Genomic DNA, 22795 nt, shown 5'->3' with positions numbered 1-22795 from the left:
GATATTATTTTTCTGTAAGTACTGTGCAAACATATTTTATATATCTTTCAAGATTTATTTTTGTTTTCACTTGTTTGTAGGGTGTTCTTATTTTCCACTGTGAATGATTACAAGATGAAGCTAATGCCTATCTTTATATTCTGTCCTTTAATATAATTTTTCATATGCCTCTGAAAAAAAATTTATGTATTACCTTTGAATGAGTTAAGATTTCAAATACATACATTCATAGATTTCACTCACATAATCTTTTTTTTTGTAAAATATGCACCAATTTTCATAAATACATTGAAATAACTAAAGATCAGAATCCTCTTCCCAAAATATTAATGAATGTAGTTATACATATCTATGGCAATATGAGGAAAAGAAGTTTATGTAAGGGGCCGAGCATTTGATCCTTCAGTTGCAATGTGAAGCTATACAGAGCAGCAGACATATCACCTGGGTCTGATTATAAATCTCAGCTACATCTACAATCTTTTTATTTGAGTAGGTTACAGTAAGAATTCCTGACAAGCAACAGAGCCTGGCAAGCAACATTCAAATGGACTGTAAAGGTCCATTCCATATATTCAGATTTCATTCAGTACTTTAAATATACAAATAAATAAATAAATAAATAAAAATCGCAATTGACCATTCAAAAGCAACTGTTTATTTTGTCTGCCCTCTCGCATCTTTAAAGGTTTTCCACTAAATAAATGACCACTGAATATATATTTTCGGCTACAAAATATTCAACTTAGCCCAAATATTCAAATTAAGCTTTTGCTTCAAAAATATTTACTGCATAAACCAACCAAGAATGAAATACTCTCATAAAAATAAGATCATCATATTTTTGGTTTCTTAAGGCCATAAAATAATTTTTGCTACTGAAGGGCTAAAGTAAAGAGCTCCCCCAGCAAAATAGGTTAGAGAGGATCATAATCCTTTATGAAAAACATTCAGAATACAGAAAAGTTTGTATATTCCAGAATATAAACAAAAATTAAAAGCCAATGAGGTTATACCTTCTAACTTTATATTAAAACAGACTAATTTTTACTGTGGATGCAGATCTTTTCATTTCCTCCTATTATAATTGTAACCTCATAGACAAGGTAACAATCCCATTATTATGCTAACAAACACAACAGTAAGAAAACATAGTCTTCATTTAAAATTAATTATGTTCTTTATCTATGCTAGATATAAAATTATTTTCCAGAATAAACTGTAAAATAGCCAAGGATGTTTGGGTTGCAGTGCTATGCAAAAAAATTTTTAGTTGAATCCTAAATAATCTATAATCCACTGAGATTAGTAGGAAAGTGTTAAAGTATCAAAGGTTTAACAATAATCTTTTTTAATGGGAAAGCAATTCTAAAGCATCAATCATAATTAAAGGAACTTATAAAAACACAGGTGAGCCACATACTGGAAATAGTGAAAGTTGCTATAGTTGGAATTTACATATATGCTTAATATTTATTCCAACGGACAGTAAAAATGCTACTAAGTCAATATTATTGGAGATAGGATTTCATTTTATTTTATAAGGAACAATAGTGCCAGAAAATATGCAGCATTTATATCATAATTTAGTTCTCTTTTAAGAATATTTTAATAGTGTATTCTCTGAGTATTACCTTGTAATATGACAAGACTTGTTATACTTTGGCTAGCTCACAAGCCTCAGTGGTTTATTATTCCTATCTATACTATGAAAGCAGGTCTTAACAAAAAAACAAATCAGTACTAATTTATCAAAATGTCACTATTGAAACTTTGTCGTAATGTTTATAGGAATTTAACATGACCACTACCAAGAACAGTAGCGTTTATGGTTAGGAAAACCATTAAGATTTCAATGAAACTAAAATACATAATGGCTAGAAATATGTCTCATTGCTAGAAATGCATACTGATTAAAATGTAAAGCTAAAATATAAATTATCTAATATATTCTGCTATACAATAAAAATTATTAAAAATATAAGGCAAAAATTGGAGTATTAGCTGTTAGGCAAGGTTGTCACTTACAGAGCTGTTGTACTAAGGTGAAACTCCTACCCATATTCCAATTTTTATGGTATTTTAGTAACTTATTTTGGGTCCATTCTCCAGATTGTGCAAAACAAACCAAGATCTGATACTGAAGCCAAATTCAAATGTTATAATCTTAAATCAATAAAGTGACCTGGAATTAAGCTTTAAAAATGCAATGCTTTTCTTCAATTCTAACTCAATATACTCAGAATCAATGCTGGTATCGTGGTGTCTATAATCATATATTTTAATCACCTCCAAACTTGAAAAACGCAAAAATTAAAAGATGGTCTACACTTTATAAACCAGGATATAAAACCAAAATCTGGTTATGGCCTGGGACATGCTGCCAATAAATTACAGCCTAAGATCATTCACTCTCCACTGAATTAGACTTGCAACTAGATGTCAAATAAATTTACTTGAATATGTATTTCCAAATAGTTTGCCATCTTCATCTTTTACCAAGTGGGAAACTGAAATGTTTTTCATGATTAAACCAATTTCCCTAACTATATTACTTTCCTCAAATCCCAGTTTCTAAAACCTATGGAATTCATGCAGGTAAAATTCCTAGGAATATGCATAAGTGTTGAGGACTCACTTGTTTATCTCAATACCAAGAGGATTAGCAGGCCGTAAAGACAAAGGGGGCACCCCTTTGTTTCTGTCTGTGCGCATGTCATAGTAGTTGATTTCATCCACCCAGACAGCAGACTGATCTAGGATACCTAGATAAAACAAACACACACTGTTATAACAATAAACTCTGCCCAGTCTCATGAGGTTCTGAATTGCTGAAATGAATTTTTAAAAAATGACTTGAATCTAAAATATATGTCTATATATATAATAGCTTGGGAAAAACAGGAAGAACCTAATCTGGATGCAATCTTACAAACAGTTGTTAATGGATTTTATTTTAAAAAAATAGTTCTTTCACATGCATTGTACTTTTTTATTTTTGCTCCAAAGGTGCTTTTTCAAAAGGCAACTGGACTTTTGCCAAGTCCAGTTGTCTTTTGGAAAAACACTTTTGGGACCACCATGACCTGGATGACTGAGAATTTCCACAGATATTTAATTTGGGTTTTTTTTTTGCCACTATAATGCAAATGTAAAAAGAAAAAAGTTAACTCACAACTAAAAAAGCTGCCTGTTTTCTCCCTTTTCCACTGTTCAATATCACAAATTGAAACAAATAGTGCAAGATAAGATAACAAATAGGATATAGGAACAAACATACAAGTAAGTTGTGTCATCATAGCATTATTATTTGGAACACTCATCTGAATTTACCAAAACTGATTGTTCATAAATCTGGGGATTATGATATTAGCCTGAGAACAGGCAGGCGCCAATCTCCTGGCCTCTCAAAAATATCTTAATTAAATCATGATCAATAACTAAGAAAAACTTTATATTGAATATAAGCCTTTTTCTCAGAGAAGGGTTCAAACTATGTGGTAAAGTAATACTTTACACAATCTTGGGTTTAATTCCAATATATTCATTCAGGGAACTTCAAACAAGAAACCTGCAAAGGCTAAATTGCTTATTTAATATCCTATGACTATCGCTAAGTGTTGTATCTTATGACTTATGATAAATATATTTTTATGACTATGATTTATCACCTACAGCTTTTATGTACACTGAGAGCCTATGCACCGAAGACAAATTCCTTGCATGTCCAATCGCACTTGGCCAATAAATAATTCTATTCTATTCTATTCAAAGTTTATTGAATTAACCACACATCCAGATCTCATCAATAGTTAATTTTTAAAAGCTTAACATATTAAGTGTTAGAAAAATTATATACAGGTATGGAGATATATATGTATATACACACCTATTTTTTCAGGCTTCAGAAGTTTAAAAGAAACGGTAGAAGTCCCTTTCCCTCCTGACTTTGTAGTTACAATAATGTCCCCTTTGTCATTCTTAGCTTGACCTACTCGACACACAATTTTGCTGGCAGACATCCATTCAGCAGTGAGAAGGCAATTGCGTCCACAGATTGTCAAGCCTTGGTTAATGAAGATTCAGAGAAAACAGAAAAGCAAATTTTGTTTATGAAAATTTTAAAAATGTCATTATCTCCAATATATCTGAAATGCTTTTTATTTACAAATGAGACTCATATTATGTTTACAGATACACTTTTAACATATAATTTAAATGAATCTTAAGGGATGTTTTACATATAAAAACTAGATATGCTCAGCTTTATCCACCGCCTGAAAATGAAATTAAAGACACAATATAAACACTTAAAAAGTCAAAAGTGCCTTTTTGCCATAACTGTGAAGCGAATCACTGCAATTGCTAAGTAAAACATGTAGTTGTTAAGCAAATCTGGCAAATCTGCATTGACTCTGCTTGTTGGAAGCCAACCGAGGTTACAAATGATGATCACATGACCCTGGGACAGTGCACCTATTATACATTCCAGTTGCGAAGCACCTGAATTTTGATCACATGACCAGGATGCTGTAATGGTTGAGAAAAAAGGTAATAAGTCATTTTTTCCAGTATCATTGTAACTTTGAACGGTCACTAAATGAATAGTTGTAAGTAGAGGACTACCTGTAATGGCAGGTGCCTTGATCTGTGCAAAGTCTAATTCCAAAACAATCAACAGATCGGGCTGTTTCTCCTTCACAAAAAAATTAAAAACCATTCCCTCCCTTCACATGGAGAGCACCCAAGAACTTTCCCTCCCTAACTTGCCTATATATAAAAGGTTCCAGAGTTTAAAAGTATCTGCTGGATTTTTTATGTTAACTCCCTTCTTAACCTTACTCATTAGAATTCAGAGATTTTGTTTTTGGATTAACAGATTCCAAGCCGGGATGCTATCAGATATCTGATGTTGGATATACAACATGTAAATAAATTTGAAAGAACAGATTCCATCTTTGTGTAAATGGCTGGAAGAAGAAGATTGGAGAAAGGGTGAGGAAGAATCCCTTCATGGGCAACACTTTTAAAGTGAATCCTTTGCTTTCTTTCTCTGCTGGGCTCCATTCTGTTTGTTGAAGCAAATCAGGCAGCAATAGGAAGCTTAACTGCTGCCCTGTTTGATCTGGGAAATTTGAAAAAAAGAGAAAATGTTTTCTTAAACTTTCTCTGCATTGGGCAGTATGTAGCAGTAAGCATGAATTTCCACTTCCATCTACCTTTCCAGCTGTTTGGTGAAAAAGAAGAGGGGGGGAATGAAACAAAGAACAGGTTTTGAGATCCCTTTGTTACCTAAGGAAGAAAAAGTGTGCTGACTTCTGTATGTTTGGAATACTTGAAACTCAAAATCAGCATTCTCAAGTTACTTACTCAGTTGTGTTTTCTATATTTTGAGGATTTTTAAACCTTTTTTCCTTTTGTTTAAAAGGAATTGTGCATATATATAGATAGACTATCAGAACTACCACTGCAAAGCCGTGCAAGCATGTGACATCAAACTTTAAGAGCACATTACTAGGCAAGGGCAATTTTGCTACCATTAATGTCATAAACCAAAGACTATGGCTGCTTATTTATCTATTATGATTAGCTTAGTTGCCATCAATGGCAACACTTCTTCAAAGGGGCGGCATAGAAATATGATTAATTAAATTAAATTAAATTAATTAAATTCTTAACACATAATTATTAAAAATGGTAATTGATGCTCGCTGATGAAGCAGTGTGGAATGAATTCTACTACTTTTACTTATTATTTCAACTTCAAGCTGCCGTCTTACCTGGCAACTCTAAGTGGTTTACAGAAAGTTAAAAATAATAATATCACAACAATAAAAACTGCTCTGCCAGGAAAAAATGACATATGCAACATCCATCACACTAGGCTGATGCCTGTGGAAAGAACTGTGTTTTTATGCTTTCTTAAGGCCAGGGACATAGATCTGAGGAAGGGATGGTGCTCCAAAGGTAGCTAAAGATAATATATTTTTATTGATGGGATCCAGATTACGTTGACAATATCCAATCTTACATGATGAACAGAAATAATCAGAGAAGACTGGTTCTGCAAATATCCAGGCCTTCATCCACAGTTGTTATATACAGCTTTATAGATGACTACCAGCACCTTGTATTGCACCTTGAAGCTCACTGGAGTATTTCATGAAGAAGTGTAATATCGTGTTTCCCCGAAAATAAGACTCTGTCTTATATTTTTTTGAACCCTGAAATAAGTGGTTGGCCTTATTGCCATGCATTCAAAAGCCCAATTGGGCTTATTATCAGGGGATGTCTTATTTTGGGGGAAACAGGGTACCAGTATGTGATATTGAGACATGCCCATAACTACTGACTCTTATTGTATTCTGGATCAGTCATAACTTTGTAGTGGTTTTCAAAGCCATCTCCATATGGGCACACTGTGATAATCCAAAGACAAGATGAGCAGTTGTGCCCTCCTGGTACACAAAATGAATTTCCACAAAAGAAAAAACTTACCTATCAGATCTGTTGGTCCCGTTCCCAGGTTTTCTCCTCGAATTGTGACCTTAGTCCATGCAATGCCTTCATTAGGAGAAACACCCGTCACAAGAGGGGGTTTACGTGTATGAGACATAGTTGTCTTTCTTCTTTGATCAAAAGATGAAAATACTCCACACACTATTTAGCAAAAACATACAATACATAAGCTATTTATAAACCATCTTTATAATAAACATAAAACACTCAATTGATATAGTTTGTTAAATTGCAATTATTTGTTGCATTTCTACCTTGGTACAATCCGATAACCCTTGATGGATCAGATAGTAAAAGGAAATTAAAATATTATGGTACATTCAGTTCAATCACTAAACCAGAAAACCCACAGGTATTATAAGATTAATAAAATTTTGATGATATTATAAACATAAATGCAATTTTTAACAAAAGCCAAAACATAATATTTTTATTCCAGATTGTATTTGATGATAAAGATGGTACCAGTTCTCTATGAATTGGGTTTTTTTCATGAAAGTTAACTTGATATGGATGCACTGATTCCTATAATATCAAGGGGACATTTTTTTTAGCCACCATCATTATATGAATTTAGATTTTTTTAAAAAAAACCGTTATTCTATGGTCTGTTCACTTCCAACTGGAGAAATTGTGCTTTCAGAACAATAACCTGTGACTTCCAGATGTTGGCTTCCAACTCCCATGAGACCAAATTACTATTTGAGGATGACCGGAGTTGTAGTCCAAACAAAATCCAAAAATTCACAAATTCTCCAGCACTCCTATATAGACTATTCAGACTGCTGGTAACTTCATTTAAACATAAAACTAGGACCAAATGATCTTCTGACCTTAAACCATAAAGATTATCTGCAAAATTGCCTGGTACCAGAAATAAAATAATAAATGGATAGAGATCAGGTATAATATTTAAAGCCCGTTCAGCTGCTTTCAGAGAAGATTGTTTTATGTCAAACCCTCTCCAACCTCAAGATCATCAAATCAAAGGGTGGAGAGCAGGGATGCTGCCCGAGTGCTTGTTGACAGGTTTAACTTGATTCCGTGAGATTTAAAACAGGATTTATGAAGGCGATTCCTGCTGCTAAGATGACTCTGGGTCCAAGAGCTGGCAATTGACTTTGGAGGCGCCGAGCCAGCTATTCGTTTACTACGGTACATACAAAAGCGTCCCCTGCCTCCTTTTAAAGCAAAATAAGGCACTCTCAGAGTCGTTTAAGGCAAAATAAGGCTCAGTCGACGGCCACTCTCGCCTCGCTGACAAAAGGCTCACCATTAAAAAAAGACAACGGCAACGCCACACAACACCATCACAGCCTCTCCCTTCACGCCACCCGCCTCCCCCCCCCCCCCCCGCTCCGCATTCCCACCTAAGCCGACCTACCGGTTAGCGAAGGAGGCAGCCTGGCTCCACCCCGCCCCCAGCGTTCGGAAGGGGCGGAGACTTCAGATTGGCCCAATCCCCCGAGCGGAGCAGGAAGGGCACGTGACAGGAAGTAGCCAAAGACGGCGAAGCCTCCGCACGAATGCGCACGTGATGAGACTCAAGGGAAAGTGCTGTGGTTGGCTGAAGCCGAGCTGTCACTCAGCGACTTCCAGCCAGTGGCTTGGCAAAAGGGGGGCGGGAAGGTGAGCGGACGTTCTCATTTCTCTAGCTGGGGACCGAGTGGGCGGTAGAGCGAAAGGAAGAGGGCGGGGGCAGGGGGGGAGAAAAGGCAGGAATTGCTTTTTTGAGGCGGGGCGGGTGATATCGTAGTATTTTATTTCAGAAAGCTGTCAGTTCGTTAATCATAATCCAGAGGGCCAACATGGGTGCTATTTTTTTTCTTTATTACCATTCAAAAACATAAAATAAAAAAGAATTTTCCGTGTCCCAAAGGTGCTTTTTCAAGTGGCAACTGGACTTCCTTGTTTTTCTTTGAAGACGTTTCACTTCTCATCCAAGAAGCTTCTTCAGTTCTGCACAGCCAAAGGCGTAAAGAAATTCTCAAGTCATTGAGGTCATGGTTGTCTCAAGAGGCAACTGGATTTTCTTGTTTTTCTTTGAAGACCTTACCCTTCTCATCCAAGAAGCTTCTTCAGTATAGAATAGAATAACAGAGTTGGAAGGGACCTTAGAGATCTTCTAGTCCAACCCCCTGCTTAGGCAGGAAACCCTACATCACTTCAGACAAATGGTTATCTAATCTTTTCTTAAAAACTTCCAATATAGGAGCATTCACAACTTCTGGAGGCAAGTTGTTCCACTGATTAATTGTTCTAACTGTCAGGAAATTTCTCCTTAGTTCTAAATTGCTTCTCTCTCATTAGTTTCCACCCAATTTCTTCAATTCAGAAACTTCTTATCCAAGAAGCTTCTTCAGCTCAGAGCTGAAGAAGCTTCTTGGATGAGTCCCAAAGATGCTTTTTTTTCAAGAGGCAACTGGACTTTCTGGTTTTTCTTTGAAGATGTTTCGCTTCTCATCCAAGAAGCTTCTTGAGCTCTGACTGGATGGTGGGGAATGGAAGGATTTATACTCCTTGCAGACAGCTATAAATCCTTCCATCTCCTACCATCCAATCAGAGCTGAAGAAGCTTCTTGGATGAGAAGCGAAACGTCTTCAAAGAAAAACCAGAAAGTCCAGTTGCCTCTTGAAAAAAAAACACCTTTGGGACAACCATGACCTGGATGACTGAGAATCTCTGTAGAAATTTTCCAGGTTGTTGTTTTTTTAAAAAAAACCACACATGATTATGATGATGATGATGATGATGATGATTTATTGAATTTGTATACCGCCCTACTCCCGAAGGACTCAGGGCAGTGAACAGCCAAATAAAATACATATAATACAAATGTTAAAAAAAACCATTAAAATACAATTAAATAATTGTCCCAGAAAACGAAATTTAAAACACCCCAAATTCATAAGACAAATTTAAAATTTAAAAATTTTAAAAATTTTAAAAAACAGTTTAAAAGAGAGGTTAGGCCAGGCCGGCCTGCTGGAAAAGAAATGTTTTGATGGCACGGCGGAAAGTGCGCAGGTCCGGGATTACAGTTTTAACAGAAGTGACCTTGTAGGTCATCTAGTCCAACCCCCGCCCAAGCAGGAGACCGTAACTGATGGCAGTCCAGTCTCTTCTTGAAAGAGTCCGATGATGAAGCTCCCACAACTTCTGAAGGCAAGCTGTTCCATTGGTTGATTGTTCTCACTGTCAGAAAATTTCTTCTTATTTCTAGGTTGAATCTCTCCTTGAATGGTTTCCATCCATTATTCCTTGCTTGGTCTTCGGGTGCTTTGGAAAATAGCTTGACCCCCTCCTCTCTGTGGCAGCCCCTCAAATATTGGAACACTGCTATCATGTCTCCCCTGGTCCTTCTCTTCACGAGACTAGCCATGCCCAGTTCCTGTAACCGTTGATCTATGCTTCCGAAAAACAGTCTGGAAAAAATGCCGGGGGGGGGGAGTACACATTCATTTTGGCACATGGTGTTTTTTTTAAACGTAGTGCTTAAATTTATGTCCTAGTCAAAAGTGTTTGAGGCTACATACATAATATTTCTCTTTGTAGCTGTGCTGTATGTCCAATACAATGCTATGAGGTACATTTGGCTGACAGAGGATGACTTGTTCAAAGTCACGGTCACCCAGTATACTTCCATGACTTAGGATAAATTGGAATTTGGATCTCTGGAGGATAATTTGTTTGTCATCATTTTGCACGCTGATGAAAGCAGTTAGTACTGAATTACCAGAAGAGTGGCCTGTAAACAATATTTAGCAATAGATGACCTTTTAGATTGTTACTTAATGGTAGTGATGGTGAAGTGCTGTTCATTCCTTTGGCTGCTTTTTCCGATTTAGAAGAAAAGTTCAAGAAAAGTTCAAAAATCTCACGCAAGCCATCCCCATTTGGACTGCTTGGCAAACATTTTAATGCTTCTGAAAAATAGTGGCATTATGAAAATAGCTGTGCAGAATAATAAAGGAAATAATCAACATAGTAAAATAGAATTCAACTAAAATTAAATTATTCAGATATTTGACATTGAATTGATATTTTGGGTAGGAAAGTGGTACATTTTTCAAGCATCTGCTGATTGAAAAATGCTTCAACAAAATTTGTGTTTAAAATGTATAAGAAAATGTATAAGAAAAGAATGGAACTATATTACAAGAAATTCTCTATATATTTCTGACATCTATAAAGCAAGAAATGTTACTGAGAATAATAAAATACAGCAACACAATACACTGGAGACATTAATTACATCAAAACAGGTGCCCAATTGAAGATTATTGGAATATTTGGAATGAAATTATAGTACTACAAATCTGGTAGATTAAAAAATAAATAACAACAAGGAAATACATAAGTATGTAGTGCGTGTGTTATTCACTCCATTCTTTTTTCATGCTCCTCTAATCTGTGCTGGCAAGGTATTTAGGACAGATAACCAGTGGAATTAAATGGAACTACACAATAATATTAGAGCTAATAGCAGTACACTTTAGAGGATTTTAAAAATTGGCAGACTGTATGTCTTTCCATTATGATATGGATACATGTAATAAAAATGTTGAGCTTCTTAAAGTCTATTTCTAATCAACTGTTTTCATGCTTATTGTAGGACACTTGAAAAAAATCCTCACTGGAATGATGAGCATGAAGCAGACTTAAAGCATTACGGTTTTTGACCACTCTTTGAAACTGATAAGCTAACAGGATTGATATTTTTTAAAAAATAAATATGAAACATTTGAACAACCTTTGTCTGCAAAAGTATTCATATGGATTTTGATTTTATTTCTATAATTATTTGTGGTGTCAAAAGCTGCCAAAAGCTGTTCGGCTGCAGTGAATTTCCTATACCTGTTGATTATGTCTACTCATTTTGATTCTCTTGTCCTCTCCCCTGTTCACAAAGTTTCTTTTTGCTGCTTCTGTCATCAATGTACCCTGTCCTTAACCATGCAGGAAGCAGAGACTTGTAACAGGAACTTGGATATTTCCAGCAGAAATTCCTAGCTGTGCCACCCAGGTTGCAGCTTTCTTTCCTACATAGGTTTGCTTAGTAATTGAATTTCAAAAAGCTAGATTAAAAATATTTTATTGAGATGAAGAAAATGGGGTAAGAGAAGATGCTATTGTGTGAAATTAATTAATATAAAATACATTAAGGAATTTCCTTAACTCATCTAATTGATAATTAATGCCCAGCTTTAATAGGTATTAATAGCCTCCTGTTAGGGGAACAAAAACGGGACATAGTAATCTAAATCTTTGTATTCCAGGCACTGGAAATGCAATAACTACAGGCAATTTTCTATTGAGAGTTCCCAGGCCTCCAAGAACATGCTACCAAAATTCAGATGCAAACCATCAAAGAACATGATATAGTTTTCTGTGAATTTCAAAAGAAAATGAATTTAAAAATACATGCATTAAATTCCCTAAAAGGGAGAACATTCTAATCCTGCAGTTGTTAAAGTGAAACTATGGTTATTAAATAAATCCAGTCTCTCCCATTGATTTTGTTTGTCAGTAGCTGGCTGGGAAGGTTGAAAATGATGGTCATATGATTCCAGGAAACTGTAGCCATCACAAATACATATGAGTTGCCAAGCATCCAATTTTTGATCATGTGACTGTGGGAATGCTTACTGGTTGTAAGTCATATTTTTAGTGCTGTAGTAACTTTGGGCATTAAACAAATGGTTATAAATCAAGGTAGTCTGCAATTCTAGTTATCTGAAAAAATTAATTTTAATCCCTCTAAAGAATTGTAGAGCCAGATTCATGACAGCTTTCCCTGCTGTTATGTATATTATAAATCTTGTTGTTGCATAATAAATTTATTTCTACAAGTTGTCCAGCAGAAGCTTGGAATGAATAAGCTAAACAGTGATGAATTTCCAAGTTATTTTATGAGGGTTGCATGTTTGTTTAAAAAGTAAGGGAAGTTGTCATTTTGAACCAGAATTGGTGATGAATCTTAAATTTCACTTAAACCCTCTATAGAATAGAATAGAATAGAATATAATTTTTTTTTATTGGCCAAGTGTGATTGGACACAAGAAATTTGTCTTGGTGCATATGCTCTCAGTGTACATAAAAGAAAAGATACGTTCATTAAGAATATATATAGCTCTAAGCTACTTGAAATGAAAAAATAAAATAGGTAATTATAGTACAAGAAAAGAAATAACTGGAATTAATTTCTCTTCTTTTAAGCTACATTTGTGTCAAGGTAATAGTTGCAAATGACTGACGTGTTGATTTCAGTACCTTTTTTTAACTGTAATCCTTCTAATTTCTAATCAGAACTCAAGTCTATTATAAAAAAAATAATATAATATATTCCCCAGGTACATTATAAAAATATAATAAAATTGTATATTACTGCATTTTTATTCTAACATTTGAGCTCAATGAGACAATCAAGATCTCACGAACCAATTTATGGAAGTTGAATACATGACCTCAAAAACTGGAAAAATTGTTTAAAAAGAATAAGAATTTGAGGTCACCCAATTTAATACTGTGCTCTAATATGGCCCTTGTTCCATTATGTGAACCAAAGAGTGATAGCATCTAAATTGAAATGTCTTTGGCTCCGAAGCAGATATTTAAAATCTTAAACGCTGTAACCAATTTGTATAATTCCCATAAAGCGAATGTCTTAATTTCCCTTTTAAATAATCCCCTGCCCCCAAGTTCAGCATCCAGGATATAGAGAGAGCCTATTTTGACATAGGAAAACCAAAATAATCGCAGCACTCAGCAGCGCCATTAAGATTTTTGAGTCACAGGGGATTAGCAGTCTGGACTTGAAGCAGATGCTATAAAAGCACTTGATCGAGAAGTTCAGGGCATATTTTTTGACTCTGCTGCAGCTGTGAGGGATTGCTGCCACTAACTGTGGAATCAAGCTCAGGAGAAACCCTGGGCACAGTTCCGGCATCCGAAATAAATTAAAGTAAACAATGTTGGTCTCTCTCATCCACCCTGTTAGCAGCCTCTCGGCCAAGCTGGAGACCACACACCCAGACCACACAGCGCCAGCTGAACTCAGTCGCACGCAACATGGAGCTGCTGTCACTCAGCTGAGTTATTGGGATGATGGGGGGTGGGAAAGTGTGTGTGTATTTAAGAAAGCTGCTTGTCGCCTTCCCCCTCCAATCTTTGCAGCTGGCTGGAGTTCTGTGTGGCTTGCAGAAGAAACTGGGGGTCCTCTGGTCCTTGCTGAGAACACAGACAAGCCGTTGGAAAATTTGATCAGGATTACCTGTAAACCCCCATTCCCACCCCACCCTGAACAGTGATTAGTTCGGGCAGAATCCTTTGAGTACAAACCAGAATTATGCTGGTGTTAACTATGAAATAAATACTTTAAAGACAGACCTCCTTATTTATGCTTATTTATTTAAGAGATGTGTATCTCTTAACCCATGTTATGTGCTTTATGTGCTTTAACTCTGGGCGGTTCACAGCAACAGTCATAACATGAAAACAATAAAAAATAACATCCAATCCTCAGTCCGTAACACTTTAAAACAATACTTGCCAATACATTAAAAAAAACCTCACAGTCACTGGGTTCCAGCCTCATGTGTGGGCTTTCTACTGCTCCTAAATTTAACCTGCACATATTGATCTCATGTTGTTGTCTCTCTTTCTTAACTGAGTCCATTTATTTTAATTCAGGCATGGTGCATCTCCAGCCATATCTGAAGAATTTCACTTTGCTGAAACTCATTCCCTTACAAAGGTTCAACTATTATAATATCTTGCCAAGATACAGGTAGTCCTCAACTTACAACTGTTCATTTAGTGACTGTTTGAAGTTACAATGGCATTGAAAAAAGTGACTTATGGCTGTTTTTCACACTTATGACCATGGCAGCATTCCCACGGTCACGCGATCAAAATTCAGGTACTTGGCAACTGGTTCATATTTATGAGGGTTGCAGTGTCCCAGGGTTGTGTGATCACCTTTTGTGACCTTCTGACAAACAAAGTCAATGGGGGAAATCAATTTCACTTAATAACCATGTTATTAACGAAACAACTTCAGTGAGTCATTTAACAACTGTAGCAAGGATGGTCATATAGGGTAAAATTCACTTAACAAATGTTTCACTTAACTATAGAAATTTTGGCCTTAGTTGTGGTTATAAATCGAGGACTATCTGTACCAGGATTTCCTAGGAGTTTAAAGTACAGCAGAAGAATGCCTTGCTCTCTTTGCATCCACTCTACCTGCCCCAATAACAACTGTTCAATTTTTGGAAATCATCAATGAAATGTACAGAACCTATAAATAAATGTAGATTGGATAGAGGACTGGCTGGTTCATTATTTCCTTGATGATTCAAGAGCAGGAGTTGTGAAGACAAATAGAAACTTGCTTCAAACTGCCCTTGAGACTTGAGGTGTGAGAAATGGAGGTGGTGAGATCAGAGTGATGACAGTGAAGAAGTGATGAGATTCATAGCCAGTGAAATTCAGAAAGGTGAACTAAGTTAACCTTTTCTGACCCTATGATGCATGTTGGAATAATCCCATACAAGCAGTATGCATGTGTGTTTGCATATATTTAACAAAAAGGAAACATTTTCAGACTCCGGATTTGTGACGAAATCAATAAGTACTCGATTTATGATCACAATTGGGAGTATAATTTCTGTTGCCAAGCCAGGCAGTTGTTAAGTGAATTACACTTGATTTTACAACCTTTCTTTGCCATGGATGCCATGGTCCCTCAATCACTGCAGTTGTTGAGTGAATCCTGTGGTTGTTAAGTGACTCCCCATTGACTTTGCTTGTCAGAAGCTGGCTGGGGACATCACAGATGCTGGTCACATGAACCCAAGGCACTGCAACCGTCATAAATACATTCCAGTTGCCAAGCGCCCAGATTTGGATCAATGCTACAACTGTTGTAGGTGCAACGACTGGTCATCAGTCACTTTTTTCAGTGTTATTGTAACTTCATACAGCTGCTAAATAAATGGTTGTAAGTCAAGGACTACCTGTAGAGGCATTCAGTCAAAAATCATTGTACACTGAGGTGCCTCCACAGCAATGTCTCTTGGTCCTATTATCTGTGTATTTTATATGAGTGAAAAATACTACTTGTGCTTCCTTTACGTATACAAACAGGGCCTCCAAACAAGTCATATCCTTGCATCAAGATGTCCATGAAGATCTTTCCTACACTTATTTATTTATTTATTTATTTATTTATTTATTTATTTATTTATTTATTTATTTATTGGTTCGATTTATATGCCACCTTTTTCCGGAGACTCAGGGCGGCTTACAATGCATTAAGCAATAGCCTTCATACTTTTGTATATACCTGCTTAGTAGGGCTTTCGGGGGCCCCCTAAGTGGTGTTCTTTTTTATACAAAGTCAGCTTATTGCCCCCACAAACCAGGTCCTCATATTAAATTCATAGATGGTACTTGAGCCATGGGGTAGCTTGTGTAGAATTGAGTCCTTTCCCAGTTATTTGTCTAGCTGTGGTTGTTATTAAAAAGCCTGCTAAGCCTTTGCCATAATGTATGAATGATTTTTTAAAATGTAAGATTTATTCCACTTAGCAGACATCCTCTTTGTTGTGAATATGCATACTATAGCATATAGCCTTTTACTCTTACTACTTTTTTCATCAGTATTGATTAGTACTTAAGCAGTAATAAATTGAATGTATAGTTTTATAGACGTTTGCGGGTTCATATAATGATTTGTGCACTTGAATTCTCTGCATGTATGTAGAAGTAACATACCTATGGAACATAGATATGCATTGGACAGCAAGTAATTACACTTCAATATACTGTATAAATATAACATGACTTGTTTTGCTTACAGACCTGTGTTTGTTTACTTAGAATGTTTTGATGAAAAGATAAAGAAAAAAGAAAAGAAAGAAGAAAAGATAAAGAAAAATGAAAGCAAAATAGCCTTAAGCTATATAAGACAATTTGTCACAATATTTTATTTACTTTTTAAACTATTTTAACCCAATTATTTTTATTGTGATTAAAATAAGTTTTAATTACTTTTTGGTAAGGGAGCCATCATATTACATATAAAGGGAAATATATTAAATACAATATTAAGGATATATCTTGGTAAAAATATAAATAATTTTTCACAGAACTGCAAAAATCAGGATGATTAGAATTGGATACTTCAAAATAAACTAATCAGAACAAAAAACAATTAAATCCATGGAGTTGTTTAAAAAGTACCAAGTCTAACGGGTGGATTTCATACAATAAAATATCTTGGCTGTGTGTTTTAGTAAAGAATGAATAAATATGCTATCTCCAACTTTTTCCTAGAAGCCCCCACAAGATCCATTCACAGATTAGACTAAGGTGATGATGTCACAACAAAATCATTGTTTTTAATAGGATCTCAACAATATTATTTGTTCAGTGCAAAGGGGCTTTTTAAAACCTACCCTGTTTATTTCCAATGACTGTGGAACCAATTCTGTTAAAAATTATGTCCATATCATTGTTCTCATTAATGGAACATGACAGAAACCAGAAAGACAAATTAAGCTTATTATTGTTATTTAGGTGATTTATATCCCGCCTTTCAACTCAAGGGAATGCTAAAGATGTCTAACAGTGAATGATTTAAATGCTGTACAAAATGCAAAAAGCTTTAAACAAACTTAAGCTAAAATGAGGAATAAAACCAATCAACACTTTTTATATTCTCCTGCTTAAACCCAGATGGGTAAACCAATTTGTGGTTATGCTGTGATGAAAGGAATGGTCTGTCACAGGAAGTCTATTTTATTACATTGCCACACGTGATTATGATCCAGAAACTCATCTTTCCATCCAAAAAGGTTCTAGCAGCATTTTCCATTTTCTTTTCTTGACTATCATGACTTTTGCATGATAATTGATTTGCAACCAATCAGGTCTATTTTTTCAAGATTTGTCTTTTGAGGAAACATTTGTATAGGAATTCATACTAAAGCATCTCCAATTCCAGATTCAGCAACCTTTTGTTGGCAAGAGATGTTTTATTCTATTAGTTTTTATATTTTAAGGGAAAATAAAAATGTATATAGTTTCCTTCAAATCAAGCTCAATTGCTAGTGATTTCATGAAGTGTCCTTGAAGTTTTGTATGCCAACAGTGTGGAAACCATTACCACTTTTTGGATTTTTAAAAATTTCTTCCTCTAGTTTTTAGCCCTAGTATTCCCTGGGAATCCCCCATCTGAGTACTAAACGGTCCTAACCTCCTTAGTCCAGATAAGATCAAGCCAGATGCTGCCACATGTTGAAGCTCCTGCCCTTATATGTAACTTTTTCCAAAACATAATATTATCTTGGTACAGGAACTGTTTAAGTTCCCTAATAAATAGTCCTTCCCTTTCCTTTTTCTTTTCCAGTCATTCAATATTGGTTTTTCAGTGCAGTGACTAAGATTGTATATAATATTCCAGTTATGGTTTTGTGCAGTGGTGGGTTGCTACCGGTTCGCCCCGAGTCGGGTGAACCAGTGGCACTGGCGGGAGGCTCCACCCACCTGCCTGGACGTCTCTGCGCATGCGCAGAAGCATTGTCTGTGCGTGCCCAAGAGCAAACCAGTAGTGAAATTGAAACCCACTACTGGTTGTGATACATCTAAATAAAGTTATTTATTTATTCATTTGTTTGTTTGTTTAGTACATATGGCCACCCATCTCACATAAAGTGACTCTGGGTGGCATACAACAATTCTTAAAATATAATTATTTATAATTATTATTGTTTTTATACTTTTTATTTATTGTTATTGAAAAATATATAAAATGATCATCATTAAAATGTAAAACCACAAGGCACAAGAGTGAATATTAATCACAGTAATGGAGCCATCTTAAAATTTCATCAGTCTTTTGGGAGACAAAGTAGACCTTAATAGTGACTCTTAACCTGTGTTTAGTCGCATTCGTCCCTTGTTGAATTCCAGCAACACCCTAGAGCTCTCTTTTCACATATCATCTTCTTCTTCAACTCCTCCATGAACCAGGGAGTGATGCAGGGATGGGTTCTATTTACCTTTACTACCAGTTTGCAATGGGATCGTGCGCGCACAATTGCTTCACTCATGCACCTTGCTTCTGTGCATGCGCAGATCACTGATGATGACATCTGGGGTAGTGGGCGGGGCCTCCCGTCAGTTTTACTAGCGGTTCTTATGAATCGGTCCAAACCGAGGGCAACCCACCACTGGAGTGATGGGATCCTATAAAAGGGAGAGATTGCGAGGGCGTGATCAGATCCAACACCTCAGCCACCAAGTGGCAACCAAGCCTTCAGATGAACCGTGCAGCCGACCAGCAGAAATGGTTCTCAACTCTCTCTGAAACCCATCCAGGTTCATTAGCTGCCAGGGGCAAGCCAATCTGGTGATCTGTGGTGCAATACTCCTGAAAATCATAAGACAATTCCAAATGACATTTGCCATACCTCCACTCCAGGGAATCTTGGCTCATGCCACATCTGAAACCCAGCTGGACATACTGTATTTCTGAGAAACTACTTCTTCATCTTCCAGAGTCAATGATACAATCCTGGGAACTTTCCACTGTCCTCACCGAGCAGCCCTGTGGAGGAAGTAGGACATCCCTAGGTACTTTAGCGTCACTAGATCTCAGGGTTATCAGATGTTTTACCCTGGTTGATATGTACTCCACAGATGCCAAGATCTCTTTCATCAAACTCCATCAACTCAAACCCCACCAGCATGCATGTGAAATTGTTTTAAATTAGGATTTTTTCCCTTCCATATTGAATTACTTATTTATATTGAATAACATTTGGCTTGATCCTAGGCCTTGGATTGAATTAGCATATGTGGCATAGCGGTTTTAGAGCATAATTGTAAATATATTAAGTGCCCCATTCTATGGAGTCAGACTACCTTCCAGATAAATATTTATAGAATTGCACTATTAGTGTGTGTGGTGGATAGTATCATGGATAATTAATGATTGTTCATTAAATACATTCTAACCATCAAAACCACTTGAGAAAACATTTTAAAGGATTACAGCAGGTTAGGGGAACATTTTTCCAATGACAGACCATTAAACCACAGGAAAAGGGAATTAAGCTACAGTTGCTGGTGGGTGAACCAGAGCCCAAAGTGGGTAGATTTTGTGACATTTGAGGATTGTGTAATAAACACAATCCCTGCCACCTTCCTCCCTGCCGCATCTGCTGACATTAGATCCAGAGCCATTTGCAATCTACTGGCCAGATCCCTAGCCTAGAATTTGAAGAAACACAGAAATGAAAGATTACTGAAACATCATGTACTCCAGGGGTTAAATCCAGCAGGTTCTGACAGGTTCTGGAGAACCGGTAGCAGAAATTTTGAGTAGTTCGGAGAACCGGCAAATACCATCTCTGGCTGGCCCCAGAGTGGGGTGGGAATGGGGATTTTGCAGTATCCTTCCCCTGCCACGCCCACCAAGCCACGCCCACCAAGCCACACCCACCAAGCCACGCCCACAGAACCAGTAGTAAAAAAATTTGGATTTCACCACTGATGTACTCCCTTTCCCCATCCATAACAGTATAATCAAAGCGTTCTATTTCTAGAAATTAAAGAGAAGCAACCTATTTTTGGCACATCATTAGAAGAGAGAGAAAAAAAGAAACCCACAAATCAATAAGAACGCACAGTCAATTTATCTACAACACCAGAAAAGAGCATCCACTAGTCAACTGTTTTATCTGTCAGCTGTGGAGCAGTTCTCTTTTCCCTCTTGAAAGGCTTATGTGGAAAACCTGCACTCCTGACCTAGAGGCATTGTTTTTGGAAGCCAAACAAATCTCTCAAAATTATTCATATTATTCTGTACCGCTAAAAATACCAATACTAAATACTGTATTGTAGAGATTAGGTAAGAATGTTGTTTGTCTGTATCCTGCAATTCTTCTGGGTCAATTTAAACTACTTTGGAAAAAATGCTTGTTATATACTGTAGAGTTGAAAATAACATATATTTCTAACCCTAATGGAAATGTTACCTCACTTTACACATTGCATTGAAAATCAGTGTGCTTTTTGGACCTTTGGGTCTTCTAGAAATTTTATCAACTCTTTTCAGAAAAAAACAACCATTTATTTATTTATTTATTTATTTTATTTTTATTTTATTTTGAATTTGCATACTGCCCTTCTCCCTGAGGACTCAGGGTGGTGAACAGCCAAGTAAAAACATCAAGTACAAATATTAAAATACAATTAAAAAGACATATATAAATTTGGCCCCATTAATTAAAAACGATAAACAAAACAATTAAAAACATTTTAAAAAGTGTTAGGCCAGCCCGGCTTGCTGGAAAAAGAAGGTTTTAAGGGCACGGCGGAAGGCACCGAGGTCTTGGATTCTCCTTATCTCTGGGGGCAGCTGATTCCCCATTGAAAGTTCTGTTTAGAACACAGTGGTCTAATTCAGACCCAGAGGAGTTAGACCTACACATGCAAAAATGGCTTCTATCGTATTCCCACAGTGGCTAGTTTGGCACACACAAATGAGATTAAGAACCTAGACAGTCTCCTGAAAAATTAATATATCTAGGATTCTCTTCCGGACTGCAATTTTTACAGGGTTCTGTGAGTGGAGTGCCTCAATGATATTCCCAATTCCTTTTTTTTTTTTTAGTTTTAACTTTTAAATCTGTTTAGCTTAACTTTCAAAGGAGAAAGTTGCCAAGTAAATTTTGTTTTTACTGTTTACTGTTTCTATCCTCTGCCTTAGAGCTGTGGGGTTTATAGTATTACAATTACTGCATTAGAACAAGTCAACTTTTATTTGGAGAATTTTTTACTGCATAACTTAAAGCAGGGGTGTCAAACTTGCAGCGTCATGTTGTTATCACATGACGTATCACGACTTTTTTCTCCATCACTAAACCGGGTAGGTGGGTGTGGCCAGCGCGTCATGCATCTGGCCCACCGGCCGCGTTTGACACCCCTGACTTAAAGCAATAGAGCACCATATACTATGCTTTACTATGTAAAGGTAATAATAATACTGTATATACAGTAGGTAGTCCTTGACTTACAACCACAATTAAGCCTAAAATTTCTGTTGCTAAGTGAGACAATTGTTAAGTGAATTTTGCCCCATTTTATGACACTGAATAAATCATAATTGGCTCTGTGCATATAAATCAAACAAACCAAGGTAATGTGAATGTAACTGAAATGTATCTAGAAGAAAGAATAAATTAATGGGTATAATATCTGTGCTAAGCAGCTAGAAACCTGGCTTGAAAATCCTGTTGATAATTATTTTGCATGTTCTAATTTCAGGGTTGTTTGAAGAAAACATGTCTCTTAACGGATTCTTTTCTTTTCTTTTTTTTACTGTTCTTTACAATTAATTTATTATCAGGGCCTTTACTTACTCTGGAGAGCTTCCAAGTAATAAACAGATGTAAGTTAATATTGCTTTCATGTGCACAGCCACATGATAGTTCATGGGTACATGCTTAGGAGTAAACAAAATGTAATTTTGAAGCTTGGGCTTCATAACCATTCTGGATATAAACTAGGATTTGTGGCTTAATGTATTGTGTAAATAAAACTAATTGCAACTCATTCAAAAAAAAAAAGTTAAATAAACTACAGCCTCAAGTATTCTGTGGATCCAATTATAGAAATGTACTGTGGTATTCTTTGAAGGCTGTGGAAACCTAACGCCTAATTGGCTGATGACTTGTTAAATTGGTGTCCATACACTGAACAGTATAAAATCTGCCTTTGGTCTACAGATCACACATAAAACATGATATATTATAATTAAAACAATCATTGCATCACTAGAATCTGCTGCAAAGTTTCCAGCCCTCTTCTAAGGGATTTCATTTCATTTTGCTTCCATCAACAATTACTATTCTGCTGCTGCTGACCAACTTCACCTTTTCTGAAACAGTTTGGAATGGATGGTTTTTCCACCTTAAATGTATTCTGTTCTTTAAAGCTGTGGTGCTTCTGGAAACACTGGCACTCTCCAAAATGTGCTGATACATTTGAAGATTCAGGGTATCTTTCGAGACTTGTTTTGTTTTTAACCCACAATGTCCAATACTAAAGGGACAGTGAAGCTGCTTTAATTGTAAATTATTATGGTCAAAAGAAAGAAGAGTTGCTTTTAAGAAATAATGGAACACAAAACATAATTAACTAATAATGATGCTTCATTGGATTTAACTCTCGATAATACAGAATTACCACACATTTCAATAT

At 36.1% G+C, this 22795-nt stretch overlaps 1 protein-coding gene across 2 annotated transcripts in view; it reads right to left on the bottom strand.

Annotated features, from left to right (window-relative positions):
* EXOC2 (exocyst complex component 2) overlaps positions 1-8035 on the bottom strand; it is an 85726-nt gene extending 77691 nt beyond the window's left edge. The window contains exons 1-4 of one of the 2 annotated variants that reach the window (XM_034429066.3): positions 7904-8035; positions 6499-6660; positions 3890-4066; positions 2639-2765 (exon numbers count right to left, since the gene is read on the bottom strand). In XM_034429066.3, coding sequence (XP_034284957.1) covers positions 2639-2765; positions 3890-4066; positions 6499-6616 — 422 coding nt within the window. In that variant the 5' untranslated portion in view covers positions 6617-6660; positions 7904-8035. Of the gene's footprint in view, positions 1-2638; positions 2766-3889; positions 4067-6498; positions 6661-7792 lie in introns of both variants that reach the window. The other variant, XM_034429067.3, reaches the window with a different exon arrangement.
* Between the last annotated feature and the right edge of the window lie 14760 nt (positions 8036-22795).

Source organism: Pantherophis guttatus, chromosome 3 (genome assembly GCF_059756535.1).
Source record: "Pantherophis guttatus breed Tessera chromosome 3, ASM5975653v1, whole genome shotgun sequence".
In the NCBI taxonomy this organism is placed as follows: Eukaryota; Metazoa; Chordata; class Lepidosauria; order Squamata; family Colubridae; genus Pantherophis; species Pantherophis guttatus.
Note: the sequence above shows the minus strand (reverse complement) of the source record. Positions and strands in the feature narration are given on the sequence as shown.